General features: G+C 40.2%; 1 protein-coding gene across 1 annotated transcript in view; it reads left to right on the top strand.

The window, feature by feature from the left end:
• Window positions 1–24,035, top strand: part of galnt9 (polypeptide N-acetylgalactosaminyltransferase 9) — a 118,292-nt gene extending 94,257 nt beyond the window's left edge. The window contains exons 7-11 of the mRNA XM_054773168.1: window positions 7,981–8,166; window positions 10,432–10,569; window positions 13,180–13,275; window positions 20,881–21,048; window positions 23,189–24,035. Of these exons, the coding sequence (XP_054629143.1) occupies window positions 7,981–8,166; window positions 10,432–10,569; window positions 13,180–13,275; window positions 20,881–21,048; window positions 23,189–23,335 (735 nt within the window). The 3' untranslated portion in view covers window positions 23,336–24,035. The remainder of the gene's footprint in view (window positions 1–7,980; window positions 8,167–10,431; window positions 10,570–13,179; window positions 13,276–20,880; window positions 21,049–23,188) is intronic.
• Window positions 24,036–27,246: the final 3,211 nt, after the last annotated feature.

The raw sequence follows: 27,246 nt of genomic DNA, 5'->3' as shown, positions 1-27,246 counted from the left end.
TGGCCCGGGCTGTCAACTCATTGTCCAGCGTAGCTCTTAAGATGTCAGGGGGTGAAATTCACTAACTTATCGCACAGCCACACCAGCTGGCATCCATTACACTTGGTCAAGACCATATATTAAATATAAGTTTAAATAGACGTGTGTTACACCAGACTTCTGGCACCTCCATTCCAAAAACAGCATTTTTGACTTTGTTCCAAATAGATGCTCTTTTATTGCATTTCAGTTTTGGCTGAAAGGAAATGGTATATCGTCCAGCAGGGCACTGAGTTAACACAATGATTGTAGTATTATGAAATGCTATGCAGTGTTTGGTTCATTTAATAGCCCTTCAAATGAAATGATATGCTACTTTGACTTTTAGGGTTTTATTACAGCTCATTTCTAGAACCTGAAGCCAATGTGGTACATTTAGTTAACTCTCTTAAGCCTACACAGGTCACAACCTGTCTACAGGCTCCGACGGCCGGTCTACGTGCAAAAAACGCAAGAAACGCATGAAGGGCTTGCTGATTTTCGAGCCGTAGAATGGCCGCAGACCTTCTTTGTCATGTCAAACAAACTCGACAGGCACTTACATTTTTTTTCAGGTTGCAAGATAAACTTATGTCCGTACGCCCAACGTGTGTCTTTCGTACCTTTTGCTGGTGTCGGGTTTGGGCAGAACGTCAATTTTTTTGTATATCGCACTTGCGGACTCCCACATACCCCACATACGTAATTTGTGCAGCCAATACCCGTTCAGATATTTCCTATGACCTCCATGGGTGTTGAGTAAGTTGGCCCTGCATTGCCCGTACGGCGAGAGTACATCAATTGCACAAAAACTTGGGTATATGAAGCTGCAGAGATGCATATGGCCATTTGTACACATGTAGTCTCCCAGGCTTTATCTTTCCAACTCTTAGAAAAGGGTGTTATACTGCCCAAACATCCACCTTCTCTGTATCCAAGGACGTACCCACCATCACCTTGGTCTGGACTCCTGTTATGCTGTCTCTCACGAATTAGATAGAGAAGTAAGATGATCTAACAAAAGTGAGTACACCCCTCATGTTGCAGTAACCCATTTAATATATCTCCTCAAGGGACAATACAATAGAAGACGATCTTGAATATAATAGAGTGGTCAGTATACATCTTGTATAGGAGTGTAGATTTACCTTCCTCTGAAAATAACTCAACACACAGCCATCATTGTCTAAATAGCTGACAACACAAGTGAGTACACCTCACTGTGAACAACAAAATTGTGCCCACAGTGTCCATGAGCGGGTGGATGTGAGACACTACTGCCCCTTTCTTCAGATCATTCAGCTTTACCACTATGCAAGCTGTACAATGACTAATTTAAAATATATCCAACGTTCATGTATTGTCCCTTGAGAAGATATACTGTAATGAAATGGTTGCTGAAATGTGAGGGGTCTACTCACTTTTTTGAGATAGTAAATGCTATTAAAATGCATTTCAGTTTTTTAGTGCATTCTGTCTTAAAAGAAATCACCCAGGTCTTGTCTGTTGTGTGTGCAAAACTGAATGACTGCAAGAGAAAATCATGTTTCTGCTTTATTACCAACACAAATCATTTTAAATATGTTACCACAGTACAACTGCACTTCATGGAGACTAAATTGTTGGAAAGAAATCTTCATTTGTTTCAAGAAGTCCAATTAGCTATTAGGTTTGTGACCTTCTGGAAATGGGGGGCAATGAGGGTAATTAAGAAATATTGATTTTCAATTTGCTCTCAGTCTCAGGCAGGCCAACGTCTAACCACACTTACATGCATACACCTTTTCATTTATCAACATGTGCACATATTTTATGATCTATGTTATTTTGTAATTTTTAAAAAATGTAATTCCATTGGTACTGTGCTGTACATAACACGTCACAATGGTGATCCACACAAACCGTGAGTGGGGTGGTGTGGGTGCTGGTGTTGGGGAGTTTTTGTTGCTTTGCTTAAACACCTCAACAGTAGTCGGGAAGCATCTCTCCTGCAATTAGTTGCAATTTATTTACAGATCCAGATTTATTTGCCTATCATATCAGTCACATGGAATGCATCAGGCTATTCATTGGCAATTTTCTTTAATATGATATAACTTCATCTGGAAAGAAAGACCATACAATGTGCACTGATTGGGAAAAGAATATTGAATTGCATAAATAATGTAGTCTGTATTGGAAAAAGTCTGACCATCACTCGTTTGAATGGAACCTCCTTGGGTGTCTACGCTGACAGGATGCAGGGATTGTTGTGTTTTACAGTTTTTTACAGTTGTTTACACACTGAAATTAAAAATGTCACACAATTAATAGGTCTTTACACTCACAAAGTAAAGCACCTGTCCGGAGCTGCACAACAATAAGCACAGATTCAGATAGATAGACAGATAAACTTAATCACTTAAAAATGAAACAAACAAGGCAAGATAGGAGCCATGTTATTTTTTTGTCTTAGATGAAAATGCTTCTGTTTTAGTCATATTTTAGTCAGTCTATGTAATAGTTTCAGTCCAGTTTTAGTCAACGAAAACGTAAAATATTTTAGTATTGGTTTAGTCAATGAAAACTAAAAACATATTAGTCTAGTTTTAGTCAGTTCAGTTTTAGTGAATGCCATGGGATAGGCTCCAGCATACCCCCATGACCCTAGTGAGGACAAGCAGCATAGAAAATGGAGAAAATGAATGGATGGATAATTTATGTAATTTATAAGTTAAGTATTACAAATTGGATGAGGGAAACAACAAAGAGGAGATACAATTACTCTATCTCTGTATCCAAAGTACACCTTCTATATATATATATATCTGTATGGTACACTTTATTGTAAGTGACCAAGTAAAAGCTGCATGACATCACTGACATACCCACAAAGATAACAAAGCAGATAAACTCCACCTGTTCAACAACATATCGCAACATGCTGACAGAACATAAACACACATAAACATGAGCTAAATTATGTGTTCATTTAAAAACATGGGGAACAGCAACAGATCTGAATTGCTAGATTTCCCTCCACATCCATATTTCAAAATTACACTTGCTATCTGGTCAAAAAATCTGGGAATGTTCTATTGTCACGTAACAGTAACACACACACAAGCTAATAAATTGACGCTAGGACAACAAACCTAACGTTAGCCTGAAGTTAGCACTAAGTTTCCGCCAGGATTTACGTGGAAAGCTTTAGGCTGACTATGAAATTAATCACTTTGGCAATGGCAGTGGTACGACTGTTTTTTGAAATCCAAAAGAAATCCAAATTAGAAATAGTGTCTAACTATTGTGTCCCTTGTTGCATGTCCTGTTTGCTCATTCTGGCAGAATGCAAGAGGTTGGTCAGGGTCTCCAAGGGGCTCAGGTGCAGGACAATTTAGGCAGGGATTATGTTGCATGCTATCCTATTTGAGCACTGGTTGTCCAGATTTGGTGATCCTGAAAAGTTTCTATCCGGATCAGACTGATCCAGTCTGATGTTGCGTTGAAAAACCAGCTAAAAAGTAAGAAGAACTATATAAGGAATCCTACTTTGCAGAAATTCACTGATCAGGGTGGGATCTGGAACCAAGTAACCGCAATAAACAAGGGATTGCTGTATCCTCTGTATACATGCACATACATTAGACATTCAGGCCTGTGTAGACATATACACCTGTAAACAAATAACCATTCACACTCACATTCACACCTACTGTATGAGCAATTTAGAGACTCCACTTAACCTAACAAATAGGTTTTTGTATTGTTGGAGAGACAAAATACCTTTAGAAAGCCTGCGCATCGAGGTCCAGGTTAAAATCAAAAACCTCCTGGCTGTGAAGCAGACGTGCGAAGCACATTTCCACTGTGCTGGCTGTGCATCCATTCAATCATTTATTCATTTTCTCATACTTATCAAGTTCAGGGCTGAGCTGCAGCCTATCACAGCTGAGAAGTTCGGACTACACCTTTGACTGGCCGTCAGTCAATCACGGGTCATATTGAGACAAACAGCATTCACGCTCACGTGACACCGTCACTAAGTGGGAACTGACTGCTTGCTTGACGGAAGTCAGCTGAGAGTTCCACTTCCTCTGAATACAAAGCCAGTTAACATTCCACACAGCTAAGCATTTTGGAAAAGGTGAAGGTGAAGAAAGCGTTCATAGATTGTTTTGAACCAAGGTTACCATAGATTATGAACAGTGAAGAAGAGGGGTCAATCAGTCAATGAAGGTTTTAAGCTCAAGTGTATATGTAAGTAATTGATAAACCACTTGCTATTCCATATATTCACCATATATTCACCAAGAGTGTGCTACTCACGAACCACAGTGAGTCACTGAGTTAGTGGGAGCCATAGAATAAGCACAGCATCGTCTGTTATTTGCTGTTCAATTGTGCTAATTTTAAAAAGTTCTCAATAGCCAATGTGTGATGGGAGAACTTTGAGAGGCGCTGGCGGAGATAAAATATTTAAGTTATTTTATTTTGATGAAATGATGGCAATGTTAAATTAACAAACCGAGAATCAAGTTTATCTGTACTTCTTAATTCGTAATTAAGGTGTTTTTACTCACTTTGTTAGTCTCCCCAACGAGATTATGCTTTTTTCCTGCAGCATTTTACAACATCATATGCAAATGATATGCAAATTAGATGAAATCATCTAACAACTTCTAGGACAGCCAATAGCTACTTACTTACTGAAAAGTTGGCAACAGTGCACACCAATTAATTCATCATATTTTTACCAAGCGAGTGTTCTGGTACTCTGTTTTCCTTCAGAGTAAGCAGGTAAATGGTATATTTAATTGGACAATTTTGAAAAGTGAAGCTATCTTAACATCCACCAGCACTAATATTACTGCTACAGGGGTGCAGTTCCTTGTCCCTGTGACTTCATGTTGGGAAATGGCTCATTTAAAGCCAGGAATCTGCACTAGAGGTGTCTTCTTGGGGGACAAAGGTGGTGTCATCGAAATTCAATATCACAGTTCAGCTAATAACTGAAAAGAGCTACTGAGTATGAATAAACCATAAGGCATGTGTGCGCACTGAAGCTCCAAAAATCGCATTTGCAAAACATATAACCTAAAGAAGGTCAACTGAGAACAGGCTGTACTCTCGCCCTGCAAGAGTTTTGTAGCAGTATTCATATATTCTGCCATGCAGGGGACCTCGTTGGGGTTCAGTAAGAAGTTAATGTCTCGTAGCATCTGGTGCGCATTGTGGCGATCATTATGTAGTGACTGTGGGTGGTGGAAACTGTGCAGTTTGTATGAGGGGAAAGCCGAAAATGTGTGCTGTGACATTCTGATACCACTGTGAGTATCAAAATGAGAACAGTCGAGACACTTGTGGCACATATTTCCATTCTCATCCTCTTCCTGAATAGAGGAGCTTTGCACTTCTACAATTCTTATCATGTGCTGCACAAAAGAGAAAAGATGGTGTTACATCCTCATAGCTGCCTGTCTTGGTATTCTTACCATCCACCTAAAGATGGGCGATTTTGGCAAAAATCTAAATCACGATTAACTGAACCTCCAACCTTGATAGGACCAAGAACCTTAATGAGCAACACAAGAAATCACTCACGCATATTTCACTCTTGTGACCGTGCCTTTTCGTCCTGGCGCCGTTCCGCTGTACTGTCGTGTTTTTGTATCATTGTTAAAAAATATTGCTACAGATGAACTGAAGAGTCAAGCAAGCTAGCGATGACACAGGTGACATGGCAGGATGGCAGGAAGGAGATTGATTGACAATGGTCTACAGCCAATCAGGACGCAGAGAACAGTGGGCTGTGCAGAAAGATGAGAGAGGGAAGAGATAAACACTCAACTTCCCACAATGCAGTTCATCTTAAAGGCTCGGCCTGTAACAGCGTTCATGGCGGTAATTTAAAAAAAAAGCACTAAAAAAATTCAGGGAAACAGCGAATCTGTGAAAGATGAACCACAATAGAGCGAGGGAAAACTGTATTTGTAATTGTATTAAATGTCTATTTTGGAGCCTGGGCTACACAAACATTATAGATCCATATACTTAGTCTTTAACCTTTTCTTCACTTCCTTCTGATTTCATTTTGAAATAAGCCATGAACAACAATATTTGCAAACATCAGGAGTGATTCTAATAATGTATACATACATGGCAGTTTAGTACTGTAGATACTCATACTCAATACTGACGTTTGTAGCGTCAACCTCCTCTGTCTTGAACCTACCTTATTAGGAACCCGATTGGTTTATAATTATCAACTCACTTGGCTCTCATTGGCTGTTAATGCAAATTGACACCTGGCTAAACAATTGCTCAAGAACACATTCAAGGACTGCTTAAACATAATAATTTTCTGTATCAAAGCTTTCCTGCATGTTAGTACAGTATTCTTCAGGCAATGAAACAAACCTATTTGTCACTGATATTGATGAACTTTGTAATGCACACAACAAATGCTGTCTTTGTCGATAAAACAACTCAGAGTAATTTGTGAGAAATTCAGTACTCACAATTAGATAACTGCCACGTCAACTCTTGGGCCGTCTGCCGTCCTGCAGAAAGTCATCTCAAACAATCGAAAGAGGTGGGTGGAAGGATCCCAATGTTGATATGACTGATACAGTGGGCCAATCGATCTCAATGTCGAGGTTGTGATAACATAGTGACCTGCAAGGATACAACGCCGTACCGGAGGGTAATTGCAAGGCAGTCCCATTCAAAATTTCTTCTGAATTTGTTTTTTTCTTATACTTCAAGTTCAGGGGTTCTGCAGCCTTTGACTGGTCGCCAGTCAATCACAGGCCACGTTGAGACAAACAACATTCACACTCACGTTATACCGTCACTGAGTGGGAACTGACTGCTTGCTCTGAGAGTTACACTTTTTCTAAATACAAAGCCAGTTAACATTCCACACAGCTAAGCGTGTTGGAAAAGGTGACAGGTTCACTGTCCAAAGAATGTAGATGTTTCTGCACTTACGCTCGACTTACTCTGCACTTACTGTCGACTGTGAAGCTTTTTAAAGTATGAAGGCATTTGCCATCGGTTGGAGCAAAACTGGTAAAAATGATCGGAAAGCCTTCATAGATTGTTTTGAGCCAAGGTCGCCATGGATCGCGAACAGTGAAGAAAAGGGGTCAGTCAGTCAATGAAGGTGTCAGCCCTGGCAAACTTCTGCCTGGTTAAGGATTTTTCATAGCGCTGAAGGAGATTATCTCAAAGGTCCCCAAGTCCCTTTTTAGCATACAGTTAAATGCAAACTCCCATACAGCCTTGAGCATTACAGAAATGTAAATTATGATAATTCTAACTGTAAATGTTTGCTAGTGCTTCTAGTTTAAAGAAGGCGATACCCTTGGCCGTATTGGTCAAAAGCTTTTAGTTCTCACATCCGTTGAAATGACTATAAACTATAAACACAGTAAAAACAATACATAAATAATGACACAAAACAGTAGAAACAGTCAAAACATTGTCCACCTTAACCTGTGTTAAAAGCCACTCCATTAAAAATAAGATTTCAATAAAGATTTAAAATGCTCCAGTGTTTGTGCAGATCAAATGTTCAGGGGCAGGCTATTCCAAACTCTCTGACCTGCGACAGAAAAGGTCCTATTGCCCCTATTGTCACCTTGTTTAAACGGCATAATACCTGCTTACCTATGTACAATAATGTACAGGAAGAAATAACGTTCATCCCAAATGACAATGGAAGCTTGGAGGACAGGACTGAAGAAGTTTTACTTTCAATCCAGTCACGCTTCTTGACACACACACACACACACACACACACACACACACATCACTCAGCAAGGATATCATTTTCGCTAGTACATACCAATTTGCCATGTATGACTTAAATAAAAGTGGGTCCCAGATTGGGACCATTTGAAAACCCCTGCATAAAAACAATTACAGCGCTGTCAAATAATTATATTTTTAACAAGTCTATTTCTTGCTCCTTTCTAGGTGTGGCAGTGTGGCGGCAGTATGGAAGTTCTTCCGTGTGCCAGAGTGGCCCACATCGAGCGCACCAAAAAGCCCTACAACAATGACATTGATTACTATGCCAAGCGCAATGCCCTGCGAGCGGCAGAGGTGTGGATGGATGAATACAAATCTCACGTGTATATGGCCTGGAACATTCCCATGAACGTAAGCATTGCTTTTGTGGTAGGAACTGTGGTAGGCCTCTCTCCAAAGCACCTTGTTTCCTTTTCTTAATTCCACATTCAGACGTGGAGATCAGAAATTATTATTGATCAAAAAATAAATAAATTAAAAACTCATATTCATTCAACTTGAACTTCACACCAATGGCATGTAAAGGCTATGTAAGAGTGTGTCTCCAAATAGACAAATGACAAGAGCCTTGTGTCTAATCAGTGTCATTTTCATACACATCTGTTAGCCTAATTGCTTTCATTGGTCTTTTGAGATTGACTCCGAAAAACAAACTGCCACTATCCTTACTAAGGAGGTTCATACTTAAACCTAATTGCTGCCATTCAGCTACATACAATGGAATGCTTGTCACTGAAGCAAAGACCTCTGAGCGCTGGCCAAAACAACACTGCTGTTCACAAGAAACTAATATTCAATGGTGGAAAGACAGAGAACGAACGTACAATATGTAATGGCCCTACTTCCCTTCTCTTGTGCAATTGGGCAATTGGGCCTGAACCCACTGCCCTCGACTGCACTTATTGTGTTTACACTACAAAGACTTAATGCTATGATTATCCCATCTTCCCTCACTCCCTCCTCGCAAAACATTCATACACTCAATTTTCTATTCCTGTTATCAACAAAGTTACCCGCTGAGAGCACAATAGCAGTGGCGTGGTAGGGCTTGATGAATCACCCCTGCGGATCGTCTCAAATCCAACTTCCAACAACGTCTTGTTTAAATTGAGCGCATTTGTTATCGTTGCTGCATGGTTATCCAAAAAAAAAAAAGAACGCTCATTGTCAGATGTTGAAAGTATTTCTGTGGCTGTTTCGGAAAGTGGCCCATGTGCATGTACTCTGCAAGAACAGTTACTATGCATAGAGTGTGTTTACACACATTGGAATGGAAATTAGAGTGACACCTCGGTTTCGCAACTTTCTTTTGCGCCAGGGTGGGTTGAGTCACTGACGTGTGGGATTGCTTTGTTTGGGAAAGAAATCAATTTTATTGAAAATTGTCATTGGAGACCGTATCGTACAAAAAGTAGGGTGTACAAAAACCGAGGTTTGACTTAGCCAAATAATGTATCAATAACTTAATACAATAAGAACTGAAATTGATTCCACCATACTAATCATGTACAGTCTGTGTGCCATATTTACCGACTCAAATTGAAAAGCAACCGAGTTAGGAGTCATACTTGAACATGTGAAAGTAAAGCGGGCCTTACATCCTCCTACTTGCTGGCTATGTGCAAAAATGGGGAAAATCGCAAGAGGCACGTGCATTGCCTGCATGGATTTTCAAACCCGCAGACAGCAAAGCCCTTAGAAAGAAAATTGGGATGCAAATTATTTTCTGCGTGCACTCAGGAAAACTTTGCACGCTGCCAGGTCGTAAGGATAAGGCAGAGGAGGAGTGTGTGTGACTCTAGTTTAAAAGTACATTGTGTACATTGTCCAGCCACGGCAGTGGCTCCTCCCTCAGCGGGCGACTCCTCCAGCTGTACACTCTGGTTCTCATGACCTCCGTGGATGCATGGCGTGCTGCTCACATAGCGTATCCGACTTTGATGCGCATTGCCCGGCCACAACGGGCAGCTTCTACCGGCCAGCATTCTGGTTCTCCTGACCTCCGTGGACGCACACGGCTGCTCACATAGTGTATCCGACATGATGCACCTTACCCAGCCACGGTGGGCGGTTCTTCCCGCTCTACACTCTGATTCGCCTAGTCACGTTAGCCGTAGGTGCCGTAGGAAGCCAGTATGCCCATCTTGTAATCAAAGTGAGTGGGCTTCACGAGCCTTGTACGATGCCCACACATGGTACCTCCCCAGTGAGTGAAACATACGACTGCCTTACATGAAGCACACATTGCACGCACACGTTGCACGTGGCACTCACAGTCTAAAAGCTGCCAACGGAGGGGGAGCGGCAAGCCTGCGGGTGTCACAAATCACTTGCTCCATAAGTACAACACACTTGCAACGCCGCTGATATCCTACCTCATCCACGTGCTGGCCATGTCCAACAAATTTCCAAAAAATTGCAGCGCCCGTGCATGTGGTAACACATACTTCGGTATGTAAGGCCCGCTTAAAGAACAGTGAAGGTCCCACATGACATGCACACTGATCCTTCCCTCAGTGAAGTGTGTATTGTATCCCGTATTTGCCTTTACCAGCACCCAGAGAAAAGAAAAGTTTTCACTCGTTTAAACATTTGTTTCATCACATCTGTTGACAGAACCCAGGGGTTGATTTTGGGGATGTCTCTGAGCGCTTGGCCTTAAGGAAGAGACTGCAATGTCGAAATTTCCGCTGGTACCTTGAACATGTCTACCCAGAGATGCGGATCTACAACAACACCATCACATACGGAGAGGTGAGAAAGATTTACTACAGTCATGGCCAAAAGGTTTTGGGGATGACACAAACATTAATTTCCAAGTCTGCTGCCTCAGTTTTTATAATGGTAATTTGCATATACTCCAGCCCCACTTAGTCATGAAAATGAACTTAATCACAAAAACACCATTTCCACTGCATTTCAGCCGTGCCACAAAAGGACCAGCTGTCATCATGATAGTGATTCTCTGGTTAACAAAGGTGAGAATGTCGACAAGGGCAAAGGCTGAAGATGACTCTGTCATGCTGGCTGAGTTAGACTGAAAGCTTTGACAGGAGCTTGAAATTTCTGTTTGTCCTCTGTTAACCATGGTTACCTGCAAAGAAACAGGTGTAGTCATCATTGCTTAGCACAAAAAGGGCTTCGAAGGCAAGGATATTGTTGCTGGTAAGATTTATCAGATCATCAAGTACTTCATGGAGAGAGGTTCAAATTTTGTGAAGAAGGCATCAGGGTGCCCAAGAAAGTCTATCAAGTGTCAGGACAGTCTTTGAAAATTGATTCAGCTGCGGGATCGAGGCACCACCAGTGCTTGCTCAGGAATGGCTGAAGGAAGTGTGAGTGCATTTGCTCGCACAGTGAGGCGGAGTCTTTTGTGTCAAGACGGGCAGCAAAAAAGACACTTCTCTTCAGAGAGACAGACTGGTATTGGCCAAAGGTACAGAGATTGGACACCTGAAGAGTGGGATAAGGTCATTTTTTCTGTTGAATCCCCTTTCCGATTGTCTGGGGCATCTGTAAAAAAGCTTGTCCGGAGTACAAAAGGTGTGCGCTACCATCAGTCTTGCATCATGCCAACAGTGAAGCATCCTCAAATCATTCTTCTGCTCTGAGAGCAACTTTTCCAAACCATCCAAAAACAGTTCGTTGACAAACAATGCTTTTTCCATTTTTCCAGCATGATGGAGCACCTTGCCATGAGGCAAAAGTGATAACTTGGAGGCTGAGGGAACAAAACATCTGCATTTTGAGTCCATGGCCAGGAAACTCCTCAGACTTTAATCCCTTTGAGAACTTGTGGTCAGTCCTCAAGAGGCGGCTGGACAAACAAAAACTTGGAAATTCTGACAAACTCAATGCATCAATTTATGCAAGAATGGGATGCCATCGGCAGAAGTGAATTGACAGCATGCCATGGTGAAATGAAAAAGAAGGGTCAACACCGAAAATATTAACTCTTTACCTAAAGTTAATTTGACTGTCAATAAAAGCCTTTGACATGAAATGCTTTTTTAGTACAGTATATCATAGTGACATTTGACAAAAATAACACTGGAGAAGCAAACTTCATGAAAACCAATACTTTTGGCCATGACTTGTAATGAAGGACTCCATTCTAACAGCAATGCAAGAAAGCCTTTTAGATTTTGGTCATACTTACCAGAAAATTTGCTGGTGCAAACTATTTGTGGGGTGCTCATTACTGACAAACATTTGTCCACAGCAAACCTCTGAGGAGATAATTAACATCTCTGTCTCTAAGATGTGATCAAACACATTCTGATAAGTAGAGCTAAGCAGGCACCATCACATCACAGGTACAGTCCCTCATTAAAAATTACTTTCCAAAGACACTGACAGTACATTAATTGTATCTCATTTAATGTACAGGCACTGTATCTTGTTGATATGGCACTCCCAGTGGGATGAGATGCAATTTCTCACAATGAATTTTAATCAAATTGTATTAGTTTTCCATTCCAACTGGATTATTCTGGCTCTCCTGAGCAGAATGGGGAAAGAAAACATGGTAGATGGATGCTATTGGATGCTAGTTGGATTAAAGCACGCCTACATTATTTTGCGTATATTCATGAGGACAGATGAAAATAAATATTCAGTGTCAGAATGCATTACAATTAAACACTCAATTCAACCCTTTATGTCTGCTTTTGTTTCCACTTTCAATAGTTTCAGCTATTGCACTCCCAGACTATAACCATCTAAGTGCCTGTATTTCATATTTGTTGACAATCTAAGTAACTGTTGCCCTGTGCTGTCACAAAGCTGCTGGAATAAAATTGGGTCTCATCTGTCAGCACTTTGCCCGACCATGCTGACTGGACCGACGGGCGAGAACATTACTGACTACTACCCATGATAGATATGTCACAACCATGAAATTAAGCCATAAGCATTCAAATCACTCAGAACAAAAGCTCATGCTCGATGCACAACACCATCTGGAAGTCTGGCAAACAGGCAGAGACAGACACTGGCCACTGCATAATAAAATTCCATCATGACTTGAGGTAGAATGAGTTACTGTTTCGGGACAAAAAGAGGTGCAATGGATTTCGTAGACAAGACATGCATAGAAGAATGTACGTATAATCATTGAACATACAGTATATATATTTTTTCAGTTGAATGACTAATGCAAGTGGACAGGATATATAAAAGTGCATCACTATTGTGCGGACTTCTAGCCCTCACATTGACACAAGTTCAAGCTTAAAATAAGTAATTGTCATTTAAAAGCCACTCCATTTCTATCAGGCGAACAAAATGTGTTCTTTCAAAGTTTTGAATTAATTTGTGATTAAATCTTTCAATTGAATTCACATATTATGTTGTGTCTTTCAGGTGAGGAACAACAAAGCTAGTGGGTATTGTCTGGACCAGGGCTCTGAGGATGATGACAAAGCTATCCTCTATCCATGCCATGGCATGTCCTCCCAGGTCAGAACCACGTCTGGGAGCATACTCTCACTAGGCCAATTGTACCGTGCTTGGGCACATGTCACACCTAAAGCGTGTCACTTTTGGCAAGTGTAAGCGCAATGATCCATGTCGAAGCAAGGCCCCTCCTTTGGCACAATTGGAAGTGGTGGGCCAGGGAACAGCACGATTCCATGCACAAGCGCAACAAAACCAAGTCAGAGAATGACTGAAATGTGATTGCTTCTTGCTGGTTCTTAATGGCAACGGACACGGTTCATAATAGAAATCAAATAGAAAGTAAAAAAAAAAAATCAAAAGTATCCACACACACAAACAAAGCCAAACCCAAAGAATGCTCACTCACCTGCGATGTTTGATTTAATTAATGTGAATGCTCCGTTTGCAATAAATTAACGACAGCCACTACCTTGCACAAAAGAAACAACTTGACTCAAACTAAACTGGAAGTGAGGGAGGATACGAGATTGTTCAAATCAATTAAAACAAATTAAATACCAATTACTTTTTTGCCATTTTTAGTGGGGAGGAGGTGTCACAAAAGCCTATAGATAGATAGATGGATGGATGGATGGATGGGTAGATAGATACTGTAGATACTTTATTTATCTCCAAGAGAAATTCACATTTCCAGCAGTTGTGTAATATGTAGTAAGATACCCTGTAAATGTGAAAGTGACACATGGTGTTTCTTCATTTATTAATTAGTATCAATAATTTATGTGAGTATTGTTATATCAATACCATGGAACCGATATGGCCATCACTAGTCGTAGCATGAAAGCACAGTGTGAGCGTAGCGGGGGTTAGGAGAGAAAGGGGAGAATCGCGCCCAAGTCCAGCACAGTGTAAATGGCCTAGTATTGTTGTTTCTTTTCAATGCAGTGTCAATTATGTTGTGAAGTTGACAGTCAGATGACGATTGTGTTACTCCTGTGTTTATTCCTGCTAAATGTACGTTTTTGTACTTGATCTGAAACAGTTGAATCAAGGCAACTGGACTTCTTCTTCTTGGTTAAAGACGTTATCACCATTAATCCAAAAGTTCTGAATGTCTTGTGCAGCGTTTGCATATTTATGTCACTGCTGGATGTGCTCCCCTGGGGGTGTTCACCATGACTTGAAACTCAATGAATGTCGGTTTAACAGTTTAACTGTGTAATGTCGCTTCCCCATTACTATTAACTTGCCTTAACATTTTTTTAAGATTCCTTGTAGGCAAATATGGCTAAAATGTTTAATGTAAATCCAAATGTCCATAATTTATTTAACAAGCATTTACATAAACATTTCTGTCTCTGGACTGTTTTCATTCAGTAAGCACATTAATTCCAGTCGAGTTGCAATGGATTCAAACACCCCAAATGGCACTCTGCATTGAGTATTTAAATTGTGTTGAATGAATTTGAATAGATGGTAATGGCATGCATGTTTATACTGGTTTTGTCCAGTGCTGGAGCATTAGAGTGAATCTCACTCACCCACCACAGTCACATCCACACAGATTTACACAATGATAATGGAAGCTACCATGCAGGAAACCAATGAACCGACCCATTAGGAGTTTGTCCAGCAACATCAGTGACAGTGTATCTGTGTAAAACCCTCCAATGAGACAACAGGACATGCTGCATTGAAAGGGGAATATTGTTCTAAAATTCATAAACATACAGTGGTGTGAAAAAGTGTTTGCCCCCTTCCTGATTTTTTTTTTTCTTGCATGTTTGTCACACTTAAATGTTTCAGGTCATTAAACATATTTAAATATTAGTCAGTGATAACACAACTGAATACAAAATGCATTTTTTAAAATGAAACCTAAGGGAGAAAAAAAATCCAAATCTACATGGCCCTGTGTGACAGGCACTGTATCCTGTGATTGTCCCCCCGTTAAAACAAAACAATTTAGATTACTTGAGGTCTATCAGTCTGGAAAAGGTTATAAAGCCATGACTAAAGCTTTGGGACTCCAGCAAACCACAGTGAGAGCCATTATCCACAAATGACGAAAACATGAAACAGTGGTGAACCTTCCAGCCAACCAAGAGAGCAGCGACGACTCATCCAAGAGGTCACAAAAGACCCCACAACAACATCCAAAGAACTTCAAGCCTCACTTGCCTCAGTTAAGGTCAGTGTTCATGACTCCACCATAGGAAAGGCACTGAGCAAAAATGGCCTGCATGGCAGAGTTCCAAGATGAAAACCACTGCTGAACAAAAAGAACATTAAGGCTTTGGATTTTTCTTCTCCCTTAATAGTAAAAAGTTTCATTTGAAAACTGCATTTTGTGTGTTGTCATTGACTAATATTTAAATTTGCTTGATGATCTGAAACATTTAAGTGTGACAAACATGCAAAAAAATAAGAAATCACAAAGTGGGTAAACACTTTTCCACATCACTGTATACTGTCATATTTTCAAGTAAACAAAACATATGTTAATTGTTCCTGTAAGATATATTCAATTAAATACTCAATATTACACATTCATTTCAGATGATTATTGTACTTTACATGCAGTATAATCATGTGAAAATGCACTAGCATTGTGCAGAAAACAGGAATATTCTCTCTCTCATGCGCGTGCAAGGTGTCCGGTAATGTGACTCTTGATGCCAAGTCCTTGGGGAAATAAACTATTGGAGAGGAATACTGTGTTTTAGTATCATTAGATTACAGTGATGACCAGGGTGGGACAAATTACATTTTGTTGGGTACAGTGATTTATTTCTTACTGGCATTACGGCTTTCGCATGTGAAACAAATATACTTGCCAGGAATAAATCTCTATTACGCTTTTGGTGAATAGTATTTTTTTCATTTGGTGCCTTTCTTAGCTGAAAGGTTAATCTTGGGAAATGGCTCTTCTTTGTCAGAAGTGTGAACCACTAATGAGAAAAGCCCTAGCTAGTACGACATGTTCTTATTTGGGCCTCCCATTGACTTCATTTTCTCTTCAATGTTCAGAGAGGTGACCAGTCCTATACCTGCGACCCGAGTGAGGACAAGTGGTATAGAAAATGGATGGAAACATGTTCAGAGAGGTTCACGTTGCACATAGACAGGACATTTGCAGGTCAAAACCTAACACTGCGAGTCCATGTCATAATGTGTGCCATAAAGATATTCATGACATCTCGGTGGAGAAAGGTACCAGAAACATGCAACTGTGCAGATTATAATGTACCAACACAGCATCTTACAACAAGAACGACAGTGTTGTACTATTAATGAGCTAATTAAAAAACAGACTTGGTTGACCTTCAAAAAAACAAGTTTCAGCCATTCATGATCCCAGAAAGGCAATGGTGCATTGCATATTGCTGCAGAAGCACAGGTTAATTGGTCTGCATTCATTATTTTATTGCACTATTTTCAATGCATTAGGGTATAAAGTCTGTCAGGCTGAGCTGTAAAGATTGGATTATATTTAAGAACCCAGTCATAATTTACATCATATATTTAATGTGTTTATGACAGCATCAAAATTCAAAAAACTAAAAACGTACCATTCCATCAGGATATCGTATAGAAGCAAACCATTTGTAATGAAGACGTTTAGGTGACCACCGACAAAACAGGTTCACAGAAGTATGTGTCCTAAGTGGTGATGATGATTCCAAATTTTTCACTAATGGGCATTCCAATAAACCAGAGTGACAGTGAACTTGTACTACACTGTTATCCTAGTTGTTCAGTTTGGCCTTCAAGAGAGAACATTTGATTGTATTAAATACAACTAAATGACTCTTAACTCTTAATAACCACCTTTCTCCAAATACAGTATATCCTTGCTTTTCACGGGATTACGTCCACCAGTGAGTAACTGATACACCCATAAAAAAAAGCACTCCTCCTAGCCTGACATTGACATTCTCCTATTTTGGATCAACATTTGCAATAAAAGTGACTGTTTTAATTATTAGATTAAATCCATCTCCAGAACCCTCCCCTTTACCATTTTTCATTTGCGACAGAAGCCTGGTTCAAGCCCAAAATATGCCTCGTACATTTATTAAACGCATTTATAGTATAAAATGTGTAGGGACTCACCACTAATGAATGATAATGTAAGGTGCTCGAAGCTCATGCTTCCGTGGTGAAACAAACTTTTGCGTCTCAGCTAACAACTATGGTGATTTAAGGGCCGCCTGACAAAGCGCGAAATCGCAACGCTTGATGAAAACAAAAAAAGTGGGCTTTCTAACAGTGGTTACATTTTAACTGTATTATCACATTATACATTATTACTGACTTATGATGAATTAGATATGTTTTGCATGGGAAAAAAATCCTAGTTTCGGAGAATACAAAATTAAAATAAACATTTTTTGGAGCAAAAATCTGCGAATATGAATGTAAATGTTGCTGTATATGCCAAATACCCACCACTAAAAATACATTTTTATAACTTTCTGCATGTTAAGACCAGTGGACCATACTTACAAAAGTGGAATGAAGTTTTAAAAATACAATTCAATGCTGCTTCGTCGGGATGTAAACCACATGTAACAAATACACATTTGCACAATGATGCGTAGTTGTGATGTAGTTTTAAATTAAAGATATCAAAAGGTGCAGCAATGTTTGAGACTGATTTGAGAGAGGTTTGCATTTCTGCCTTACAGCAAGAAGGTTCCACGTTCACTTATTCTCCCTATGCTTCCTGAAATTGACATGGATTGATCAGAAGTTGCTATATTTATCGTTTATTATTCAGCTATATGTGTACTGTGTATGTGTGTAAGTGATCTGTTAATTAATTCATTATTTTTTAATGATTTGTGTGAAGTTGGTGATTCGTGCAAACATCCAGTGATGGTAAACAGGAAAATAATCTGTCAGCCTTGTTCACTGTAGTTTTCTCAAAAGCGCCGCATTCAGTACTACGAGCAAAGTTTTCTAACTGACTTTATATCACCATCCAAATTATAAGCAAGCAGATGAAAAACAAAAAAACACAGGCAGTGACCGACGCAACACGAGCTGTTTACAGCTCTGTCTTGTCAAATGCACCGCGTATGTAACGAAACAAGTTTACCAAGTAACTTCAGATATGAGCTGAGCTGAGGAAAACCTAAACCAAACCTGTCCGGAATGGAGGCAGTGACCAACGCCACATGAGCCATTTTCAATTTTATCTTGTCAAATTCACTGCGTACTCTCTCTGGCTGTATGGAGTCTGTCTCGGGAGGGGCGGTCGCTGTGTGTGACTGGCCAAACAGAGCATGAAGAGTGAATACGTAAGTAGTTACCCAATGAGGATTTTCCTTCATCACGATTACGGTTAATGACAAGCTGTACTCGTTTCATGCTCGTACTCGGCAAAAATGCATTATCCATAAGGGATGATCCAGATACTTGTTTTAGACGAGTACCCAGATCATCCCGAGTAACTACCCTGTGTTGTAACAGATGAGAAAGAGAGTACTCGTGTCTACCTCCATATCATTGGCATATCATTGTTCACAGAGGATCACTACTATAAATAATAAACGCAATCCCTAAAACTCTATCCTTGCCATCACTGAGGCCTTTCTTTGAATGGATTAAACACGGAGGGCTCGTGTTTATCACAGGTGGAGTCTACAACACAAAGAGCTGCATGCGGTTTTATGCAAGGTAGTACAAACATACAGTATTGTAGAGAATGGATTGTGTTGCAGATTGTTGCATCAGGTGTATTCATCCGTTGCTCTTATCTAAAGTGACACCCAAGTGAGGAATAACACTCCATACTGTTGTATTATAGTCACAGAACCTTGGTATCAACTATTCAACAAGATCCATCTGAAGGAGTTTATGTAAGAAGTGGAAAAGGGTCTGCATTGTGTGTGCTGTTCTCTTCATAGAGACATGATTTTAAGAGATTCTTCTTGAAAGAGAGATGTCAGCCCTTCTACCTTGCAACATAAATGATAATGATGGTAATAGGGAGTTGTTAGCATGTTGGCCACACAATCAGTAGATCTGGAAGATCTGGGTTCAAAACTCCAACTGGGCATCTCTGTGCGGAGTTTGCATGTTCTCCCCGTGCTTGCGTGGGTTTTCTCCGTGTACTCCGGTTTCCTCCCACATTCCAAAAACATGCATGTTAGGTTAATTGGCGACTTGTCCATAGGTATGAATGTGAGTGTGAATGATTGTTTGTCTATATAGACTCTCTCTACCCCTCTTGTATTCAGCTGCCCACTTATGGACAGTTGACAGTTTAAAGCTGAACCATCATTCCCTAATGGAGCAACCATGTCAGCGTGAGCATCTTTGGGGGATAACCCCTTTTTCTGCAGATATTTGATAGCACCAGAGTGAATTAGCTATCTACTGTGGCTTTATCTGAAAGCAAACTATGTAGTTAGTATCAGGAAATGTTGAATTTAATGTCCACCAAATTGCATTGCTGCGGCATACTCTTCTTAGTCAGCCTATAAACCTTTCATGTTTGGAGATCATTGAGAGCCAGTGGTGGTCATTGAATCGTACAGCCATGAGGTTCCAAGCTTCATTGATTAGCATTGTAAAGGTCAATGAAGTGAATCATTTAGGTTAGGGATGCTCCGGTCAGGGCTTTATGCTGCCAATTCCGATACCGATCATCCATGAGTGAAATTAGCCTATTCGGATCAGATGGATTAATTACATGTTTTAATTTTTATTTATGATGAGTGCTGTTATCCAGGGGTGCTGTATAAGGGGGGAAAGTCAGCAGAATTTCAAAAAATATGTAATTCCTAATCAAATAAATAACTAATTAATAAGGGTGAGGGGGCAACGCAATTTTTTTTCATGAGGCTCAGAATTCCTGGATGCCCATATGTGGGCTCCAAGTGAGAGAGCAGTTGGCAAACTCGATGTCTTCCACCGCTGAGAAAGGCTGCTCATCTCGTTTGATGAATTCAATTATTTTTCGTGTTATTTGCTTAGCCTTCAGACGGTTACGCACATACGGGCGAGCATTGTCCATTGACCGCGTTAGCTGCTGTTTCACTGATGATCGCACCATGAGCCTCGAAAACTCACCATACTCCGTCAAGTGTTTGGTCTTTAAAGGCCGTAATAAATGAAAGCTTTTTAATGAGCTACCCCCGCAAGATATTTTTCATGGCATGTGTTGGCAGGTAAGTTCCACATGGCAGACACATTAGATTTTTTTTTTGGCATGCCTGCGGAGTGTGAAGGAAAGTGGGAGGAGGACGCTGCCCAAGACACTACACTGCACGCAGGGATCGCTACAGGCTAGAGGCTGCAATAGTACGAGCCTTTGTTTAAAGGGATTTATCTGCCAATGCCAATGACATTCGTTTTTGCCAAAATACCGATCGGTGGCCAATCGATCGGCGCATCCCTAATTTAGATTCCTTCTTCTTCAGTTTTGACTCTATGATGTAATTGTGTATATTTTGATCATCAACAGACAATAAACATAAGAACTGACGTTTGAAACCACCGATCATATATTTAATTTCCCGCTCACGCTTTTCTACATCTCACGCTGTATCTGTTTCATGTTTCTCGATGGTCACATTTTCTTTTTCTTGATGTGATTGGTGTCAAAGTACTTGAACATAGCAATGAAACACATTTCTTATCTCTTGGTTCCAGCTTGCCCGCTACTCTACTGATGGGCTTCTTCAGCTTGGACCACTGGGGTCAACCACCTTCCTGCCTGACACAAAATGCCTTGTTGATGATGGCAGAGGGCGCATTCCCAGTTTGAAAAAATGTGATGCTGTTTCCAGGATTTCCCAGAGGCTTTGGGACTTCACACAGGTAGATTAAATGGAGCGACTACACAGTATTTACAGGGATGTTTGGGCCTGGTTCACTTAGAGTTGTCCAGTAAAAACATGTATAACAACCTGATCGAACAGAGTTCAATTGTGTCAGCTCACAAGGATGGACACTTGATGAATGATACACTAAGCTTCCTCCACATCTTTATTTCAGCCGGATGTTGGGATCCTTCCCTTTGAATGGGTTGAACTTGAGCTTCACTTTTGTCCACTTGCAAATGCTATGATTAAATCTGCATATTAATTTGATACCAAATTGAAAGGGAAAGTTGAACAAACACGATAAAGCAGTATCCAAAGTCCAAAATACATACAAGCAGCGATAAAGCCTCATTTTCAGGGGAATCATCCTAACACGCACATTGACAGGTTTTCACAGTGCGGGGATTAGTACACCAATGCAAATTAAACCTTCAAGATTAAACAATGTCAATACACAATATAGTCATCAAATTTACTTACTTATTCATATAAGTCACACAGAGCAATGAAAGAACTTCATGCCGTGTCTCCTTCCTTCTTTCCGCTATGATGGTGCGCTCGCAATTGTGAGTGTTAAGTGCTAATTGTTTTTCATTTTTATTCACGTACCCCTATAACAAGTGGCATACCCCTGGGGGTAGGCGTACCTGGTGGCAAACTTCGCAATTTTGCTGCCTGAGGCGAACATAGCCAGTGGCGCTCTTCATATGTTCTTTTAACACAAAAAAGCAGAAAAGGCAGCCTCAAAGGCCCCTACCAATATACAACCTCACACTAAACTAATACGGCATGAACAGAATGAGAGAATAAAGTTTCAAATATAAAACCAGTGTATGTCAAAATGCCAGATACTTACTTTTGAACAAAAACAACCCAGATATCATCACAACAGATGTGTGTGTGTGTTTCACAGAGAACGAGAAGAGACTGTCTGTGTGTGTGTGTATGTATTGAGGGTGAAGATGAACAATTGCAATGTAACAAAAGTAATTACTAAACAATGTATGCCAACAGCCATAAAGTGTCAGGATGAAGGCATGGAAAAGGGGAGAAATCAGTAGTTTGCAAAGATGACTTATGTTCATGTGTGTGTGAGAGAGAGATAGAAACGGAGAGTTTGTGTTCAAAGAGAGAGGGGGTGTTCATGTGTGTCAGAGAGAGATTTTTTTTAGACTGTGAAGCAACTAAAGTGTAGAGTGCTTCAAAATATGCATGTCTAAATAATTACCATTTCATTAATACAGTTTCACACACTCATACCCCCCTTACACACACATGACACCCCCCCCCTTGAAAACACAAAATCTCCCTGTTTCTGTCTCTCTGTTTCACAGACAGTGAAGAGAAGTCAAATTGAGGTTTTTCATATTTGTACCAATACATGACGTGGATGCTCATTATCTTGTTGAAGTACATCCGTATTGTTGTCCATACTTGTCATTGCATAAATGCCAAAGAAAGAACGTCCTGCTTGTTGCTGTTACTTCTCACTGGACTTCACACATAGGTGAGGTGTCGCAGCCCAAAACTCAGCATCATCCCGTAGCAGACTGGAACTCCGCTCACAGCCCACGATAGTTAGAGCCTGATGTGTATATAAACGCATAAATGTGCCACTGATTTTAGCGCATGCGCAAAACAGGTGGGGGTATAAATTTTATTGGGGTCCATATTTTATCCTGGTATTTGTCAGGCCTCAAAAAATATCTGAGGCAATATATTTTTTGGCATCCTCTCGCTGTTTCCTTTTCTCGGACCCGCTCTGGTAAATTTGCTTCATTTTAAGTAGCTTCACACTTAGCTTCTCATAAAGGCGCATTACTGCCATCATCATGGAACAGTCCATTGTAGTGTGGGGGAGAGCCTATTTTCACCAAATTGACCAAAATGTTGCAAATTTGTGGGTCACGAATGCTGAATGTGTGGGGATTCACTGTACATGTTGTGTTCACATTTATCTCATTTGTCATTTCTCCATATCTTCCATTTGTGATTGATGAGCTGTTGTCTGAAGTCATAATAACAACAAGCTTGGTGACTGGTTTTGTGAATTACACTCCCCATCTGTATTTGTGCAATATTACAATGCCTGCAAGTGTTTTACATGTCTATGTTTTTGTTTCTTTTAAACACAGAACGGTCCAATTATCAGTAGGGACACAGGTCGATGCTTGGAAGTGGAAATGTCCAAAGATTCCAACTTTGGCCTTCGCTTGGTGGTGCAGAGATGCTCAGGTCAGAAGTGGATCATAAGAAACTGGATTAAACATCCCAGACACTAACTCGTGGGGAGGAATCACAAGGTTCAGTTGAGTGTGGAGCAGGTGTGTGACACCACTGCACGACTGGGCTGTGCCTCAGGCCACAGAGCTTTCAGACATTGAGACAAAAAAAAAAAAAAATGAACATGATCCAGTCATGTGCTCTTCCCTGACGTTACCCTTGAGAAGGCCCACATTACTGGAGCGACATGTAGAGATAAGTGTACAATTATACATAAGTGAAACTTAAAATGATTTCATTTCTATTGTAAAGCTATTTGTTCTTTGTAAATGACTGCGTGTGTTCCATTGTGTGTGTTCATTTTGATGAGATCATCTGAGCAAATCAAATAATATAGCTGTAAATTGTAACGTACCACATCGAAATGATTATTTTGGAATTCTGAAATGTTCCTCTGCCATATTGTGCTACCCTGATACTGTATGATAAATAATAGGCTTCAAAGGATTATTATCACATCAGGAGGTACAGGATTTCACCTTGTATGTTTAACAGTATTGCTCACTCTGGAAAGGAGCAATTGTGTGCCTTTTTTCGTCATTTGTTTAATCTGACCAGGGAATGTCTGTCCCGGAAGCATGTACAAAGTTTGGAAGTTAATATATGAAACAATGTATGAAACAATCAAAAGATAGTAATATACTGTAAAGAGTGAAGGATTTGATCTGACAGGATAATAAAATCATTTTTATGATGAAATGCCTCACTTGGACTTGGCAAAAAAGTCACTTATTTTAAAAACTGAAATACATTGTTAGAAATGATTGGTGCTTGATATTACAAGGTTATGGATGTGTAAAAAAAAAAAAAAAAAAAAAAAAAAAAAGCTATCTCTGGTGTTTTTGAAAAACACCACTTTGCTTTTCTCACGAGTTTCTCAAAGTTGTGATGTTTATTTTCTCGCCCTTTGCATTCTGTTTTTAAAAGTTTTACACCCTATGGGCCTGATCTACTAAAGGTTGGATGTGTATAAAAACACGTGCAAACTTGATTGCGTGCGCAGTGCTGATCTTGTAACTGGGTGCAACTAGGATAGCGTCTGACAAACCATTTTGGAGATCGGGAAGACCTGGGCATTTCTGTGTGGAGTTTGCATGTTCTCCCCGTGTGCGTGTGGGTTTTCTCCGGGCACTCCGGCTTCCTCCCACATTCCTAAAAACATGCAGGTGAGGTTAATTGGCGACTCTAAATTGTCCATAGGTATGAATGTGAGTGTGAATGGTTGTTTGTCTATATGTGCCCTGCCATTGGCTGGCGACCAGTCCAGGGTGTACCCCGCCTGTCGCCCGAATTCAGCTGGGATAGGCTCCAGCATGCCCCCGCGACCCTAATGAGGATGGAGCAGTATAGAAAATGGATGGATGGATGGATATGCGAATGAAATCATTGTGCATACGCAATGTGATCAAATCTCAAACCTGTTTGCGGTCAGTATTTTTGTGTCTTTTTTTTTAGCATGTATGAAAGGCAGGTGAAAACTGGCACGTTATGCATGGCGACGGTTATTGTGGGAAGACGGAGGCAACATAGACATTTCATCTCTACAGTGATGCCATTTTAGAGCTGCCGGAAGGGCAGATTGGAACCATTCACAAAAAGGAGCCATGCCATATCTGTTATGAAAAAAATGCATTTTCTGCATTTTTTGTGTCTGGATCATTCCAGCGCACCACCACATTAGCTTCGAGTGTAATAACGAGCCATGCGCCCCTGCCGTGTCCCTTAGTGCAAAACACTTGGCTATGCAGCTATCTAAGTAACGTGTAAGTAAATAACGCTATAAAAGTACATTTCCACATGATTATCATAACCTAATAAATTGTAAATTCCATCATGTAATAATGTTAAACATGTACTTACACGACATTTTGTAGTGTAAAACATGTATATTAAACGACAAAATACCGTTATGTATTGGCATGTTGGCAATGTGGCGACGACCCCGAAGATGCAGAGAGCAGTATCCAAATGCAGGCAAAAGTATTTCTTTAATAATTGTAGCAGAGCAGGGCAAGAATCTGGCTACAAGGGGCAATAACATTCACAATGCTCCACCAACTAAGGGCGCGCACCAGGGGCCTCTTGCACAAAACGACAACGGATTAAGCCGGGATATCTTGGTTATCCTGGCTCAATTTATCCTTGATCCGGTTGCACAAAAGTGGGATAGTGGAAAGTGGGATATGTTCTGACATAAGTTACCATGGAGATTTATTCTGTGGCGTTAGCCTGTTCCAGACCAGGCTAAGGTTCTATTTCATCTCATCCCTTATCTCAGTCACCAGTCACCATAAATGGAAACCAATAATTATTCCATTGGCCACTACACATTGTTATCACATTTATCATCATTCAGTTCTGTCATTGAACATAAAGGGTTTTAGATGATGTTGCAATCATCTATTTTTGCAAAAATGCAAAAATAAAGATCATTTATTAGTTAATTTACACATACTATATATAAAATACAAATACACACCTACAAGATAAAAGAGTTATACGGTCTGATGGAGTTACAGTATATTTACACAATTTCACTCACATCTGCAGTCAATTTCACCTACAATTTCAACAAATTCATAATCACAGTGTGACTACATTTTCGGAGATGTTAATTGTGTTGGTTGTGGATGTGTACTACAGTACCCAGAAGCCTCAGCGCTCGAGGGGAAACCGGAAGTCTACACGCTGTTCAAGCTACGAGCGAGTAATGGTGATATGCTAATAATGCAAAGAGTACATAGGTATTACTGAACACCGCTGTTGTTGATTTGTTAAACAAGCAACGAGCATAACATTAAATAACTATTTGGAATTATGATGGTTTCAGTGGAGCAGTGAGTGTATATTTGTGCACTACTTACACACAAAGTGTTGCAGATAACCTCTGCAATACTTTGCCACACTTTCTCTCTTCGTTTTATGACTGTGGCAGTCTTTCCTTTCTTTTTTATTTGCTCTTTTGCCTCCTTGAAGAGTTCCTCTTCCGTCAGGGGAAAGTACCCACTCTTGTTGCCATGGTGAATCGGTGACTCTGTGATCGATAGGCGGGGTCTATTGAAGGAAGCCGCGTATACGCACTGATCCAGGATTGGTTTGGTTTCGCCTGGCTTGATTAATCAGTATCTATTCATCCTGGCTTGGGCTCTGTGCAACCAATTAAGCCTTGACGCTCTTGTTTTGGTTTTGTTTTGTTTTGGGCTCAGCTCAGTCATTTATCCTGGATGTCCGAATTCCACTTTTGTGCAATAGGCCCTTGAACTAAATAGGAGATAACAGCAGCAGGTGCGAGAGAAAAATGTAAAACATGAAAACACGGAACGGACCAAAACAGGAAGTCAACACAAAATAAGGGTACAAGACAGGAACGGAGGCATAAAAAGGGAACATAAATGAACTGTCATGCAGGCACACAAACAGAGTGTGACAAATAGCATTTTAATGATGACGCAAAGCTGAGTTCACCAGTATGTTATTTGCATCTTCCACAAAGAACTCCAACTCCATGGTTTCAAACCTCTTTTTTTAATTATTTTTTTACGACCACACTTTTCTCCCAAACTCTCCATGGTGACACACAAAGTCAACCAGGACCAATATTGGCAGCAGCTGTTACCTCAAACTGATGCTAAGTCACATCTGGTGTAATGAATGAACACATGATGCTTCTTTTACTGTAATGCCACTGGATGCATTTCACAAATCAACACTGCAAAATAAGAAACATACTGCAATATGCAATACAAGTTATGGAAAAAGTAGAATATATAAACATTCTGTTTCAAAAGAAGTAATTAAAGGAGGATGCTTTACTTCCCACTCTTGTAAACAGCGCTTTCATTGTGAAATTACGCTACTTTTCTAAGACCCTTATTTTGTTAGACACCATCTGACAAACGTGCAGCGTTTT

Source organism: Dunckerocampus dactyliophorus, chromosome 4 (genome assembly GCF_027744805.1).
Source record: "Dunckerocampus dactyliophorus isolate RoL2022-P2 chromosome 4, RoL_Ddac_1.1, whole genome shotgun sequence".
NCBI classification, from domain to species: Eukaryota; Metazoa; Chordata; class Actinopteri; order Syngnathiformes; family Syngnathidae; genus Dunckerocampus; species Dunckerocampus dactyliophorus.
Note: the sequence above shows the minus strand (reverse complement) of the source record. Positions and strands in the feature narration are given on the sequence as shown.